General features: G+C 31.5%; 1 protein-coding gene across 1 annotated transcript in view; it reads left to right on the top strand.

The window, feature by feature from the left end:
- Positions 1 to 2,511: 2,511 nt before the first annotated feature.
- The window catches only part of LOC149422871 (synaptic vesicle glycoprotein 2B-like), a 35,854-nt gene continuing 20,910 nt past the window's right edge, over positions 2,512 to 17,455 (top strand). Inside the window, exons 1-3 of the mRNA XM_089632750.1 lie at positions 2,512 to 2,765; positions 8,527 to 8,580; positions 16,624 to 16,785. Of these exons, the coding sequence (XP_089488876.1) occupies positions 2,762 to 2,765; positions 8,527 to 8,580; positions 16,624 to 16,785 (220 nt within the window). The 5' untranslated portion in view covers positions 2,512 to 2,761. The remainder of the gene's footprint in view (positions 2,766 to 8,526; positions 8,581 to 16,623; positions 16,786 to 17,455) is intronic.

Raw genomic sequence — 17,455 nt, 5'->3', positions numbered from 1 at the left:
GAACTTGACTTAACAAAAAAAAATTATAAAAAATTTACTGATATCGGAACACGTGATCATAAAAAATATAATATTTTCGAATTTGTTAATATTTTTTTATTAAGCTGCGTTTATAGCTGCAAGAAAACGTGTTCAGATATATTATGAATTTACTCATATTTTGTTGGGAAATGGCGGTCATATTTTAACAGGATTTTAATAAATCAGCAGTACCCATTTTTCTCCGTGGAAGGAGAAAATCTTCAGACGGCAGATACTAAAACGACGAGTCACGTACGACTTATATTTGGGACTACTTTAAGACCAACTCCCAAAAAAAAATTAATCAACAGAATCCAGACTTTAGACGAAATCTTTTGTGTATTTGAATTCAACGTTTTGAACAAGACCATCTGCACAGGGGAGCTGATAAGTCAGAAGGGAACATCTCTAAATAGTGGTCCAATGACAATACAGTAAATAAGTCTGCCTAATTAGAACTTCCCAAGATTAATCCTAGAAGGGAGACCTAGAAATAGTGGTCCAATGAAAATACATTAAATCTAGCACCAAAATTTTTTTTTTTAATTTTATCTTTGTAATTAATACCTACCTACTTAATCCGTACTGCACAAGAGTCCCAACTGTTCCCGACCGTCTGGAGCAATTGAGACATTAGAAACCCCCAACGGGGTGTATTGTGATGCTGAAGGTAGTGGGGAGGGGGAGGATATGGAGAAGAGGAAGCTGTTCAGAGCTGGTCCAAACATGGCTCAAGCCATTTCCATTTGAAATATCTTCCATTCTGAAAGGTGTTTTAAATAAATTGTGAAGTAACACAAATTAATCAAATAAAATTTATAACTGCGACCTCCAGCTTGGAGAGGTCTACATAGGTTACTACAGAGGTCGTCAGCTTTATTTAGCAGATATAATTAATGCGGGTGAAGATCAAAGTAGTGATTTTACAGTCAAAGTGGTAATTTACTTATTGATACTAAGAACCATAAATATATTTCATAGATAGATTCAGAGATTACACATTGAAACAATGCGATTTCGGGAAATTTTATAACCTTTTAAAACGGTTTTAAAAAACATTGTTTTATAACAATACCGCATTAGCTGAAAGTTATGAATTTATATTTGGGAATAATAATAAAATAAAATAATTTCCGTTGATTGCAAATGGCAAAACACCACTTTAATTTTTTTTTTTAAAATTTATTATTGAATTTTTTTATACATACATGGATAGTTACGTAAAAAAATATTGAAAAATGTATAAAAAATATTGTAATAAATGTACATAATTAAAAAAAATCCCACGAAGGCCAAATCAAATAAATTTATAAAAATGACAGATTTCTAACAATCAAGGTGATTCCCCTGTCGTGTAACACTATTTAAAAATGAGTATTGTTTATTTATGAAAATCCGGTTAAAAATAGTATTGCAGGCCGTTTCCTTTTAAACTTTTAGTAGTTTCCTAATACATCGGAACACATGTTAATACAACTGCATTTGTTCTGATAATATGCAATGACGAAATTGAAAAACATTACAATTTATATAAACGCATGTTCGTATCATCGTGATGGATACCTATCAATTAATTCGTTAAAGGCCTATAATCGCGTTTTTAACCGTATGAATATTTTGAAGAGATTCTCTATAAATTAGCAATTTTTCATATCGGTAAATTTTCCAAAAAACAGTTTAAAAAAAATATGTAACATAAAAAAACCCGTGAAAAGGGGGGCCACCAGTAAATAAACGTAAATGAAAGATGGTCAGTGTACAAAATTACGTGGCAATAATTTTGTAATACATTTGCCTAGCAAAATATGAATGTGTTTTTTTTTCATTAAAAATAATTTTAATAATAAAATTAAAATAAATTTGTCTGAATACCACTTTATCAAATATATATATAAACTGTTTCAGTTCAATTCGAACCTTCATCAGGGTTTATAAAAACATACTGCGCACGCTGGGATATACCTAGTATGTTTTTATAAACGATAAATTATGTTTTTACAAACCCTGATGAAGGTTCGAGTGGAACAGAAACCGGTTGGTTTGAAATATATATATATATAATAAAGTGGTTTTGAAACAAAATTATTAGCTACAAGTGAATAGCAAAAAACTATTAGAAAAAACATAAAGTGAGCCATTCTTGTTAAAAATTTGAATATTTAAAGTTATTTTTATTAATAAAATCAAAAAAAAAAGAATTTATTGCCCTTCAAAACAGTTTTTAGTTTTTGGATACGTTCAGAAATGTTTTTATTTTATTGCAAAGCGGAAAAACTCGGACCTTGTGATCGAATATACCAGATGCTTGAGGGGTTAAGATAATTAAGCTTTACAATGTGATGAAAATTAGATAAATTTTACAGGTGGCTGAAATTAGGGGAGGGGATACCCCCTCCATTAAAGCTAGAACAATACACCACGTGGCCTGCAGGTAGCATGGTTGATTTAAGTTCGCGCGTACAATAATTAATCATTTATCCGCGACGCGATTCCATATACGGTTCAGTGTTAGACTCGCCTCTCATTGGCTCAGATGTGAACCGACTTTTCTTTTTAATTCAAATCAGTTTGAATTCGGAATAGAATCAATTTTTAATTCATTATGTAATGCATCCATAATATTGGCGGACGATCTACGAGGATTTCATCGGCTCTGATCCGATGAAAGTGGCGCGATAAAGACAATCGAATAATCAAAATACGTATTTAGTGAAGAATTTTTAAATTTTAATCAACCAAAATGGGTGAGTTTTTTTCTATTGGTATTTTTAAAAATTAATTTTGTTGCGTGTTGAGAAACAATTAAAAATCGACTACGGAACTAAATTAGGTACCTACTTACCAACTTTTATGATTCATAATTAGGTATTTAATTAATTTCAACGCCTTGGTTTCGGGCTTTTCATTCGAGATTATTTAGATTTTCCAAGTGAAATAGTTTTTTTCAATGACTAAAGAAAATACCCAAAAAATAATTAATTATTGAAGACAATATTAGCGATTTCTAAACGAAAATCTGAAACAGAAAAATCAGAAAAGGATACAGTCACATCTAGGACCCTTGCCTTGCCGGGGCACTGCTCTTTACCACTGAGCTAATGGGACCCTATCCCCTTCGGTCAAATTTAACTGTATCATACTTCGAATAAGAACTTCCAACACTGTCTTCATTTTTTTTCTTAATGTTGTCTTCAATAATTAAATATTACAATTTGCGGTTTTACTCAATAAAGTTATTCCAATTTTTTTTTTTAAATACCCAAAGATGTTTTTTAAACTAATTCATAAACGTTCTTAAAACGTTATATTACAAACAGGTAATTAATTTTAAATAGACTCTTAATTTAATTAATTATAATTTCTTCTTGTTAGAAAGCTGAATAATGAAACATAAATAACAATATTATCGAATAGAATCGCGAGTCTAAATTTTAACGAAATTGATAAACGTCACTAAGGTACCGAGTTACTTTGGGTATTTGCGGGGTAAGAGGGGACTGCTGGCTGGTGTTTCAAACTAGTGCACAAATACATTCAAATTCTATCAATAATTAAATTAAAATTTCTCTTCAAAATGATTTGCCTGTAAATATTTGTAATCTTACGATGGAATTGTAAACCCTGCTTTTAGAGTATTTGTCACAGGATACAAATTATATGGGAGGGTTTTGCAACATAAGACTTGGCGGTTTCCTCGACGCTCACATTTTAATTATTTCTGATGAACGTATTATAAAGTTCTCAAATATTTCTAGAGGGATCCCTACGGATGTAAGTCATTTATATTTTAGATTAATAAAATCAGGACCTTACCATTAAAGCATTTTATGTAAATCTAAAATTATATAAAACGTTTTTCAACTATAAAATTAGCGGTAAGCACCAGATTTTATTTTTCTAGACGATAAATTAGTAACTTCGTGAGAGATTCCTCTAGAAACATTTGAATTTTTAGTAATAAGTTCATCAGAAGTAATTAAAATCAACCCTAAGGAAAGATCGATTTTGTTCGCCGAATATTGTTTTACACGACTTCATCACTTACGTCGTTAAGATTCTGGCTTTATTTTTGGGTATTGTCTCTTCTAGAATATCAAAGGTCCCCTCCCAGTCACCTCTCAGTCACCTCCCAGTTCAAGTATTCCATCATTACACAAGCAACATTTTCCGCGTAATGTGATGGAAGTAGGAGATTTTTAAATATTGTCAGATTATTCGTAAGCCAGAGATTTTTGTCATTTATTAAAAAAAGATTTCGTCTTTGGATTTTTTTTTTAATATTGTTTTTAAACATGGTCACAGCACAGCGCTAAATAATATCTGAAATCGTTGCAATAGTAGTTAGATTACGAAGTATGACTATTATAATTTTTTTTAATGTATAATCAAAATTCACTTTCACATTCCTACCCGTGTACGATCGTGATTATTTGAGAAATGCGAGATTACAGGTAAAGGACGTTTATATCTAAAAATAATAAACAAATATTATTTTATCAAACAATTTCGTAACCGTCACAAATATTAAGCAAATTCACTCAAATGCCAAACGCAATATTATTAAATTAATCATAAAACAAATTGCAGTTAATTTTAGATTTATTTTTTTTTCACCAGAAATCATTAAAGGTGGATGAAACGAAAATGATTTCGTGAAAATAAATTTATTTAAAAAAAAAACCACAACAATTTTAAAAAATACGTGTAATTTAAATATCTGTATTTCAAAGGTAATTTAAATATGGCATACAATAAATAGTAAACCTATTTCCAATATTCGAAATATGTGCACATCTCTTGAGCTAGCACCCAATTTCAAAGATTATTTGGTTTCACTGAGGATTGAACCTTCATCCCCATAGACTGGAGCCAACCGCGCTAACAACTGCGCCAATTGCCAATTGGGGTAGTGCCAACATTATTTCGTATATTAATCGCTGTAATATCATCCAATTTCAGAAAAATGCGTGTGTGCGCTTGTGTGTGAATGCGTGATTGTGACAAAAAGATCATAGAATGCATTGTCATTGGCAACGAGTCTATCTGCTATGTTTCAGCTCGATCGAATCTCGGGAAGAGGGTTAATTTCACTTCCAATATTTGCATTAATTCAAAACGTAGTGGAAATTCATTAAGATGTATCAAAAAACAAAAATAAATTCAACTACAACACAAGTTTGTAGTCAATGCATTTGATTTTGAGTCGGGAGGTTGTGGGTTCTTTCAAAATGTATAATTAATTATTTGAAAACTTGCTGGCACGTTTCGAAATTTTAATAATAAAGTTAAGCCAGGTTTTTAATGTAATAAAACCATAGACTAAATACAAACACATGCAGATTTGCGTGAAGAACGTTAATACAACCGAACTGTTATTAGTAACGATATAAAAAAAATCACCGGTAACATATAGCGTCCTAGGTACTTTGAAAATGACTAGCCTGCATTTGAAAATCAGGAATGACTCATGGGTAAACCGTAACAATTTTGAAAAATTTTGTCGTACTTCGTAGGCATCTTTTAATTTAAAATATTATATCGATGAACCGGTTCAGTTTAGTATTGCTAAATTATAAGAATAATACAATTATACTTTAATTAAATTAAGGTTTATGATCGGCGTGCGAAATAAATCTTCATTTCCGAAGATTTATCTTAGCGGTGCGTGGTTTGATTTCGAAGCACGTTTTCATATTATTTTCCAAGCGCTCACAATATTGATAAAAAGATCCAATAATTTTCATTAAATTACTGCAATTCAAATGACTTTAATTATTATGATTGATGTCTGCTTATTAATTTTATGTTTCCGCTGTAATAAATGTCATTCTAGCTGCATGCACCTGCTAATATGGAAGACACAATAAGAATATTGTTTATCGGAACGCATTTCAACTTTAATATAATAATATTCACAATTCAATCTTATATCACAATCTTAGAATATTAAATCTCAGTTGTTATTCTTAATTACCTTCTAATAAACACATGAAATTTTAATGCATAAAAAACATAAAATTCGATTTCAATTACTGATTTTTTAAATATTTTTTTGAATTTTTTTAACTTTTACGTAATAAATAATATATATAAATTACTTGTCTACCCACGAGTTGCAATTCTTCTTATTAATAATATGGTGACCGGATAAATCATCACAATGATAATTAATCACATCTTGAAAAAGTTATATAAATTCATGGAAAGTGATTAAACAAAAACTTAGTAGTGCCACATTTATTGAAAGTAAGGATATTTGAATTTTTATATTTCATATTTAAATGATTAACTAATGTTTGTAAGACAGGGTTTTTTATTCATAGCACAAAGGATAACAAATTATTTTATACAATAATTTGGATATTTCAAAGCTACCAAGGAACTTACTTTGAGAGCTAAAATTAAAATAATTTACTTGTTAATTCCAGACAGTAAAATCTGTGTAATTTTTGTGATGCCAAAACTAAAGTTTAATAATTTAATGAAATAAAACGCATAATTATTTGATAAACACAAATAAAATTGAATTATAATTGAATTTCAATGCTTCCCTTTTACGAAACATACCTTTACCAACATTATGAATAGAGCATATTAAATATAACAATTAAGTTGTTGATTGAAACAAATGAAGAAGAAATCCCCGAAATAAGAAAAACAAACTTTATTTACTATAATCCATATATTTTCAATTGTCAACATAGTTGCGCCATCTCTTGAGCCGGCTAGTAGCCAATTTGAAAGATTTTTTGTTTGTTTGACTAAGGATTGAACCTTCGTCCCCAGGGAATAAATAGCTCTTAAACTGCTGTGAACTTTTAAAAGGTATTTCGTATATTAACCGATGTAATGTCATCCAATCAGAGAAATGCATATACGTCCGCGTTTGTGTGCGTGATTTGGGTTCATTTTTAAATAGAAGTATTTAAAAAAAAATACTATTCAGTCGTGTTGGTAGTAGTTATTCACTTAGCGTTCGCTGAGTTTGGTTGGCGAGATCGGCCTGGAAGAATGATCTCTTAAGAAAAAGCAGCGATAAGGACTGGTGCGGGAGCTAACGACGCTACACCGTATTTACGACTTGATAAGGGCAACAATAAATCATATTGGTTGTGCATTGTTTTGTACCAACATCGTGGTGCGTCACAGCAAAAAAATATTTACAGAGCGTACGTGATTTTAAATACACACGTAAACATGTTTAAATACACTTCATCTAAAAATCCAAACTTTAAACAAGAATTATAATTAAAACATCGTTTGATGATTTTTAAAAAATAATTATAATAATTACCTAATTAAAATCATCAAACAAACTAATGTCGGTTGAAATTATTCACGTTCAATGAACTCAAACTTGCTTTGAATTTAAGTATAATTTTCAAAATAGGAACTGCTCGTGTGAAAAATAAATAAGACAAGCGATGAAGTAGGATTAGCCTATAATATATTTTTTCAACAGAAAAAAAAATTGTATTGTTTTCGAAATCAAAATTATAATATCCCGTGATTTTTCACGGGTCTGCGCTAGTAAATTTATAAATTGTAGTCCAGCTCTATTTCTAATGCTGTCGGCGTACACAACTAAGAAAGGGAAACAGTTTCATTAGATTAATGGTCAATTGTGCCATTGAAACTTGTAATGGAAATTATGGAATGCATGCGATGTTATTGGTACACACTTAGGACGTGTTGTTTCAAAGAGTTTGAACAATTCTTCAAATTTCAAAGTTAATTAACAAGTTCTGTGAAAGTTATTTTCACGTTCTGTGAAAGTTCTTTTCAAGTTCTCTGAAAGTTCTTTTCTAGTTCTGTGAAAGTTCTATTCACGTTCTGTTATTATTTAAGTTCAGTCATCTAACTGGCCTATATTGATATAATAACAGAATGTGAATACGACATTCACAGAACCCAAAAATGAACGTTGAAATTTGATGAAAAATTCAAAATGAAAAAAACCAATACTTAAAAAAACTAATTTGAAAGAAAACTACTCATACAGCTTAACCTAAATTATTATTAAAAAAACATATTTACTTTATTCAAGTGTTCATAACGAGGTTGTTTCTTATAACGTAGTTTCTTATCATTTACAAATATATAATATTAAATAGACAATTACGTAGAAAAGCGTGTGACGTCACGGGATTCGGACGATACGGTACTGCAGCACTATTATTGGAATAATAATAACAGATGGCGCCACTTCCGTTTAAGACAATCCTAAATTGTACAGTCATTAGATAATAATAGTCACAATATACATCAGATTGTTGTATATTGTGTGACTTCACGGGACACTATTGCATACATTTTGTTTTACCAACGTTAACTATGAAAACTCGTAACTTCTTCACCTTTGGAGTATCGTGAAACTTATTATACTGTCGTTATTAACTCTTTATATATATAATAAATTTGCCATAACATTAACAAGAAACCTTATTTGTTAATGATAACACTATTATCCAACTTTAATTAATTATATTAATGCTTTTATTTCAGGTCTCGACTTCGTGGAAAGTGGGGCTGACTTTGAAAACGCCATCACAGCCACAGGTATGTTTTTGATACATTTTATGATAAAATTATCTAAAAATAAGCACTCCTAATTGTATCAAAATTGCAGCCGTGATAGCGCAGTTTTATAAGAAATGTAATGTGACTTATTCAGGGCATGCAGTTCATAAAGCTGTAAATGCCCCAAGAAAACATTTTTTTTTAAATGCTGTGTTAAGGTAGTTTTCAAGAAAAAAAGTTGATTTTTTTTCATGAAATTTTTTTCCCTTGTAAGATGTTTTTGTATGAAAAAAATAACGGAATTCTGAAAAAAATATATCTTTTTACTTCTACCATCATGTAGACTCAGCCTGTATCAATATTGTGTTTAGTTATTAAAAGGATTTATTTTTGGGGTATTATGCCTTGTTGCGCCATCTCCTTCTTTAGCCAACGTTTCGGAGAGCATTACAATGACCATCATCGGGGCAGATTTATAATCGAAGATTGTGGGGTATGTATGGGATAAGATAAATCATTGTAGAAATATATTATATATTTGTACAGCGTCCTTAAGATGATTTTTCACATAAACGGCGCTATACAAATCATTTAAATATTATTATTGTTATGTAGATGCGATACTGTGCTGCCAGCTCCAATCCTATAAGAGCTGATTTTACAGTATAATTTAGAATAGTTTTCTGCGATAAGTTTTGATGCATCCGTAAATAACTGGATACCAATGAGTTAAGGAGGAGCTTAATGCTAAATCACTATTTTGATTAATTATTATTACGAATCGGTGTATATAATGAATACACAAAAATATGATTAAGATGAATTGAAGGTTTTCCAATAGTTTCGCTTGAGTAGAATACAAATAAATAAATAAATTACTCAATAAAAAATAAAAATGTAAACTACTAAAAAGTATATTTTTTCAATAGAAATGTATGAACGCGTAAAGCAAACAACTTTAAAAAAATACAGTATTATAGCCAAGATTATCTGTGACAATTTCACTTGATTAACTTTTTTGCTTTCTTATAAAATTATTTGCAAAATAAATAAAAACCAGTTTTGTGCTTGAAATCGAACGCTTCTAGACTTCGTTTGTCAAGCGATTTTAATGCCTATTACCTACAATATAAGGTATACCAAGAATACCTATACACATTTTTGGCTTGTAGCTTCCTCTGAAGTCCCGTCGTCTTTATTGATATTAATGGAATTTGAAAGCTCACGATCTTTGCGTTTCGGGTATTCCCAGGTCTTCGGGAACAAATCCAAGGAATGGCTATCACTTTACACAATGCTAATCGAGTGGTAAGAAATTTGAAAAAAATGTTTTAAATCTGCGAGAAACAGCGATATTAAATGAAAATCATTCTTTGATTCTATATCATAAATTATATTACTGGCTTCTTATATATATTGCCATAATATTAAAAACAGTCATTTTGATTTATAATAGGTTTTAGATTAATTCGTAATTCTGGCAATTTAAATGTTCCACCACGTAACAAAGAAAGGTAATTAGCATGGGTTTTTAGACTTATTTGTAATTGGAGTATATACTGGTGTACCACAACGTTAAAAGCTGACTTTATGGTGGGTTTTAAGACTTAATCATAATTGGGGTAATTAAAAGCGGAATGCCAAAACGTTAAAAAAATTTAATATTGACGATTTTTAATATTTTTTCGTGATTATGGCAATAAAAGCGGTTTTCAAAGATAATTTTAATTGGATTTGAAGACATTTTCGTAATTCGGATGATTAAACGGTATGACATAACGTAATAGTGAGTAGCCAGTTTTTTAGGAACTTGATAATTGAAGTGATGTTGAATATCATCACATAATGCAACATAAGCAAATGATAATAGTTTCTAAGACAAAAGATTTGTATAAGTTAATAAATCTTGCCGAATGGATTAAAATCAGGAACATATTCATTTGTTTAAATCTGCTAATAACTACTACTAGGAGATTGCAGAACAGGGAAACAATAAAATAAACTAAACAAAATTATTTTGTTCATATGAATTTGTCAACTATCTCATTGAAACAGACCAAACATTTAGTAAAAATGCAGGGGTTAGTTTACTGCATAAAAACGAACTAGATATCAAACTGGATAACTTGGAGGCACTAGAGTTACGGAAAGCCAAAAACATTAATAGCAATGTCATCAACAACCAAATCAAGCTAAATAAAATCCCGATAATTAGGTTGTTCCTTAATGACAAAGAGCACTCTCTTACGAATCCTCCACATACTCCTGTCATCTCCTCTAATGAAGCTCAGCTCAATTTTGAGGCAACTCTTAATGTGAAAGCTTAACATATTGGTAGCGTTACTTATAGATTTTAGATATAGTCTTTATAGTATTTTACTGCCCTGAAAAAGCTACGGTTGTAGCGAAAAGTATAGGAGAACATAATTCACTGTACTAACAGATTCCTACAGATGATATTAAATAAACAAAATAAAGAAGGAACTTGTAAATGAATAAATAAATATAATACTTACTACCGCAATCTTGGTTTGCATCACTGAAATAACCGCCTCGGTTACTACCTATTATTATTATGTTTAGTATTTCTCTTGGCAAATATGATATAAACGCCAAAAAATGTGAGTTCTTTTGTATGTGACGAAGACGTCTCAAGGCTTTGAACTTAAGCCTTAAATAAATATTTTGTACTGTTCTTCACTTAGTTTGTGACAGTCCTAAATATTTCTTTACAGAGAGCATAAAAATATTGCGTTTGTGATAAATTTATATAGCTGAGTTTATTATAGTAAATTGTGGAATATGGTTTTGAGATTGGACACTTTCTCTCTATAACAATATTTTGTATAATTTTGTCAATGTCCTTATTTCAAATCATTATTTTATATTTAAAACACAAAACATTTAATAGCAAATTTCTTATTCAGAGTAACAACCTCGTTGAAGAGGTCAGGGCTATAAAGATTTACCCTTCATCCTAGTGTAGCTGACACATTGCATATTGCTAAAGAGTTGTTCATCTTCGTAATAATTGCTGTCTGAAGTCATAATTGTTTCTACTAATTTAACCACATTTGAATAAGGACGCACCTTCTGCTATATCTTTCTTCCTTTTTTCTAATTCTTACCTTTCACCGCTCCTCAAAAAATCCTTCATATTGTGGATGCCATAGTCCTTGTTATTTGACTCCGGGCAGATTTAAATAGAGTTTATTGAAAGGGGGCTTTTTGGGAAGTCTGCTTTCATTGATCGAGAACAGCTTTTAATTTCAGACGTTACTACATTAATTTCACTATCCGAGATACCGACAATAAAATAATACAAATATTTTATTTCCCAGGTTTATAGCACGTTCTAGCGTGGTAAATACTCGTACTATTGCCGAGGTGAAAAACCACCATTCAAAGGTAGTTTCACTGGCTTCGTACAATTGGAACTCATGTGTGGTCCAGATTAAATTTTTCTTTTAAAAAACACTTTGTTTTTTTTTTACATTACCACCGCACAGGAGGCCATGAGGAAAATAATTACCCTCAGGGCCTATTAATCTTTGGGGATGCTGTGTGGAGGGTCTTTTTAAGTTAAGGAAGTAGAGAAAGTTCTGAGAAGGAAAATGTATGAGGGGTGTTTTGGGTACTGGAGGTCAGTGTGTCCAGGAGTGACGAACTACGAATCCATCCCCTGATTGAAGGCGATGGGTCGGGAGAGGCCTGCTGGAGAGGTCAAAAGGCCTCCTTCAACCAGACTCACTCGCCACGCAGTAGTTAGGCAGACGCATCCACCGCCAAGACCTAGACAAACATCATCTCATGAACCCGGGCACCCTTCCTAAGTCATCAAAGCGAACCAATTAGGTTGACCTATTACAGAGGGTTTGGTTATCCAACAGTTCCCATACCTGCCTTCCAAATTGTTAACCTATTTATGTTTGAAAGATTGCAATCCGTTATGATAGGTGAATCTAAAATTGCTGTTTCGCAGAGTAGACCTAAAGGTCTGGAATCATCGAGCTCCACTCTCCACACCCAGTCGAAGTTACTAGTAATAGTATAAAACCATATCCAAAATATTTTAAATTAGATTCAGTGAAAATGTTTATGACTACAAATAATGCTTTCTTTACCAGCACATAAAAGTAATTGTTATAATTGCTTTCGATCCGAGCCCGACGTCGCATAGATTGTAGACCCACAGTAAATAATTGTAACGTTTACAAGCCTTAATCCTTCAGATAAAAATGTCATCATCTGACAGCATATTGCCACTTGAAGACAAACACGACACGTTATCGCTTATTTACTCGGCTACGTCAGAAGCTGCGAGCTTCGATTTTCGTATCTCAAACTGTGATTTTATTGTTCGTCATAATCTTTACAGAGATGACAGACATAATTTAAGGCTTTTTAAAACAGTTATTTTAATTCACGCAAATCTTTAACATTATTACTAAATGCTTTGAAAATTTTTGCATTTACGTTATTTAATTTATCAAAATTTTATTATAGAAAGCTTCGCTAAACATGATACTTATCCAATATATTAAATAGAATTTGTTAAACTTTTTTTTTCATGTAACATCATCGTAGTTCGCGACACCACTCCATTTTTTTGGCAGTAATCTCACAACTGTGGCTTAATGTGAGCCATCCTAGCCATTTAAAGAAATAGCAATAATACCTTGTAAAACAGTTTACTCTGGAATTGGAACAGTTAATATAATTTGTTGATTTACTTGTGATGTGCTATGAAACAAAACGAACACAATATAATATGTTCATTGTTTTTATCAATGGAATGCGATGTTATATTTTTCTTTATAAAAATTATATTTTATAAATAATTTTTATGTTGATCGATTTTTTAAAAATAGAAGATGATTTCCTGAGAAATTGCACGGTATTATACTTACCTTATCTGAAATCAAATAAATCGTTTTTGGGTATAAAAAATATTATAATCTTAAACTTTATCAAAAAAGTCAGTTTGTTCTCAATCCGAATATAAGTAAAGAAAATACGGATGGTATCATTTTCTTTGATAACATCACGGGAAATAATAATTTCATAAAATATTATATTTTTGCAGTTAAGTTGGCAGATTGCCATTGATGCACCCGACCATGAATAAGATACAAACGTGACAAATTGTCGTCACAGTTATTGTCATATAAAGTTAAAACCTCGACACAAGCATGAAAATGTTCTGCTATGATGAAATGTTGAAATATAATTTTTTTATAAGTATATGTTTTATAGTTTATAACAAGAAAATAATATTAATAAATTTACAAAACAGAACAAGTCACAGAAAAATAAAAATAAATTGGTAACGGTCTCAACTGGGAATTGAACCCAGAATCTCTGTCTTACCGGCACAACTTACCTCTAACCACTTGGCAACTGTGACCTAATTATTTTATCAATATTATCTTCTAAGTACTTTTTCCATGTCTTATTCATCGTTTACAAAGTTCTAAAGAAATTATTTGTAACCTAGATAGTGTCTCGGATAAACATGAGACGCCTATTGACTTTTACTAAAAGTTTAAAAAATATATTATTGGAATAACCTTTCTTAAAAGGTTATACCTTTTTTTTTGAGCTTACAAAAATTTCTTTTACATTAAAATCTTCTGAAATATTTCTTAACGATCAACTTTTCAAACCAAGAACACACGGCTGTGCATTACTTCATAGTGTTACACCTTAAGAAGATGCCGACATGTACTAATGGGAAGAATATTGTGTTTGATAGGCCTCTCTGATTCTCCAATGTGATTGACACGAGTATGTGAAGAAATTTATGACAATATTCAACAATGAAATTTTTGTGTGAGTCAGATGCTCGATAATATACACGACAACACATATATATAAAACAGTATTAAACAATGAAAACTTTGTGTGTGTCAGATGCTCGATTATCTAAACGACAAAATATATATAATGACAGTATTCAACAATGAAATCTTCGCGCGAGTCAGATGCTCGATAATAAACACGACAAAAAATATATAATGACTGTATTTAACAATGAAATATTTGTGTGAGTCAGATGCTCGATAATATACACGACAAAACATAATATATAAAACAGTATTGAATTATGAAAACTTTTTGTAAGTCAGATGCTACATAATATACACGACAACACATATTTAAAACAGTATTGAACAGTGAAAACTTTGTGTGAGTCAGATGATACATAAGATACACGACAACACATATATAAAACAGTATTAAACAATGAAAACTTTGTGTGAGTCAGATGCTCGATTATGTACACGTCAAAACATATATAATGACAGTATTTAACAACGAAATCTTTGCACGAGTCAGATGCTCGATAATAAACGCGACAAAAAATATATAATGACAATATTCAACAATGCCACATCAATCCAAAAGGTAATTCGTAGAATTAAATATTAGTTAGGTTGGGTTAGGTTAGACTCTTTATTCGAGATAATTTACCTTACTAATTTTTTTCATGTGGAACAAACGATAATGTGATTTATATTTTTTGGCAGTCAGTGGAAATGGAATTGGTAATAATTCATGATTTCTTATGACATTTTCAAATGCCATGACATGTGGACAGCGCCACTTACTTTCAGATATGTGTAAAATTAGATACATATGTACGTTTCTACCGACTGATTCTCTGAATTGGTTTTTAAGACAAAATAGATACTTTAACATCTATGATTCATGAGAAGACATGAAAATAGTTAGAGCAAGTCCTTGAGACTAATCATTACGGACCGAACTTCTGTTTAAATGTTTACACTGTGATAGACTAAAATGATAAATTCTATTTATATGTTCTTGTGGGCATATTTGTGCAATTAAAATGTGTCCATTGATCTATATATATTTAGATGAGACATGAAGCGAAAAAATAGGTACCGCTTTTTTAGGTCTAACAGACCTCCAACTCTCCCAACGCTCTAACTAAATTTACCGAATCCGTTCTACGCGAAAACGCTTATCGCGTTATAATAGTGGAACAAGTATCGACGAGAAATTAGTACGCAGTAGCGCCTCTAATTGTACGTAGCTCTATCATTGCATGTGTCACGTGCTTTTTAAAGCGTGATATTTTAAGCTCCGCCTCATCTCCAAAAAAATCCATTTTAATGTGAAACCGCACAAGAGTCCCAACTACTCCCAATGGTTTGGAGCTAGTGAGACTATGACATCCTCAATTGGGGATCTCCATCCCTAATCCCCAATGTTGTGAGGCTGAACGTTGTATGGAGGAGAAGGAGATGGAAAGAGAAATGTGGGGGAGAACCTGGCTATTCAGAACTTGTCACCAAACACAGCCAAAGCCATTTCAAGAAACGTTTCAATTCTGAACGGCGGTATAACACCAGGGCGATACTGAGAGTATTTTCCACTCTGGAACGTGCCACAAATTTACTATAAATTATTTTAATAAATTGTGAAATAACACAAATTAATCAAATTTACTTGCGCGCGCCGGGATTTGAACCCGGGACCCCCAGGTTGCTAGTCGTACCATGGCATCAGGGAGGCCATCAAATTACCATCTTCTAGAATCTTCCCTCAATGTCATTCACCGTCTACTAAGGAACCTCGAATCTTTACATATTCCTTTCCAAAGAACCAATTAAACCTTCTTTTAGGGACAAAATTCCAGACACATTTAGCGATAGCGATGTTATAAACATTTTGAATAAGATACATATATAAGATCGTGCGCTATTAAGCACTAAATGTGCGCTATTTAGCACTTTATTTGAGTGTTAAAAGTAAGGAAATACGCAATTTTGCTTGTTTCATATTAATAAATAAGTGCAGAGTCTGGCAGACAAGAGAATGCACTTGACAGATGGGTAGTAACAAAATTTAGAACGAGGCGGGATCAACTGCAAAAAAATCACCCATTCTGAATTTTCTAATCATTCCAAATAACTTCGGCAAAGCTGCGCAGTCCACGGAGGTCTAAGCGCATTCTTTAGTTTGCCAAGCTTAATATTAATAAAAAATGTTAATAAGACGTTAATTTATTGATGTATTTCACGATGTTCATGCAAAGTCGTTTATTTTTTTAAGGATTCGGAAAGTTTCACTACCTCCTGCTGACGATATGCGGCCTAATCTACGCCAACACCGCCATTGGCATCACCATCATCTCCTTCGTGCTTCCCTCGGCGCAATGTGACTTCAGGATGACCTCGGAGGACAAGGGGATACTAACAGCCACCCCTATGCTGGGTAACTACTGACCCCTTTCTATACATTTTACATAACGATCTTATGTATTTTTTTGTGGAATAAATTAATTAGTATAACCTCACATTGAAATATTTAATTGTTGAAGAAAATATTAACAACTCTCAAACGAAAAATGTGAAACAGAAAAGACTGAAAAATATTTAGTAGGAATTGAATCTAGGACTTCTTCATTGATGGGGAAGTGCTCTGACCGCTGAGCTAATTCAACCATATCATTTTTAGTCGTCTCATACTTCTACTGAGAGCTACCAACATTGGCTGCTACCTTTATATATGTTTGCAAGATTCTACCCGAACTAAATGCAGTCTAGAGAGTGTCTTGGATAAAGACTAGGGTGAATATATAAATATATATATATATTTTTTCTTATAGCTTATTTGAGAAAAAACTCATATTTTTGGCTGCTATATGTATGTTCTGCCCGAACTAAATGCGAATGAATGTTTTTTTCTGTCTTATGTGTTTCACATTTTTCATTTGAGAGATTTTTCGTTAATATTGTCTTCAATAATTAAAATTATAAATATTATTTATTTGAGTTATACCTTTGAGTCATCCCTTCATGTGCACAATAGGTGTATTTTATGACCTTTAGGTGAACAAATAATATGTAAGAAAAAGCCAATAGGATGAACTTATAGTCATAAG

Source organism: Hesperophylax consimilis, chromosome 6 (assembly GCF_061612785.1).
Source record: "Hesperophylax consimilis isolate HC1 chromosome 6, BYU_Hcon_1.0, whole genome shotgun sequence".
Classification (NCBI taxonomy): domain Eukaryota; kingdom Metazoa; phylum Arthropoda; class Insecta; order Trichoptera; family Limnephilidae; genus Hesperophylax; species Hesperophylax consimilis.
The sequence above is the reverse complement of the archived record's forward strand: the minus strand, read 5'-3'. Positions and strand labels throughout refer to the sequence as shown.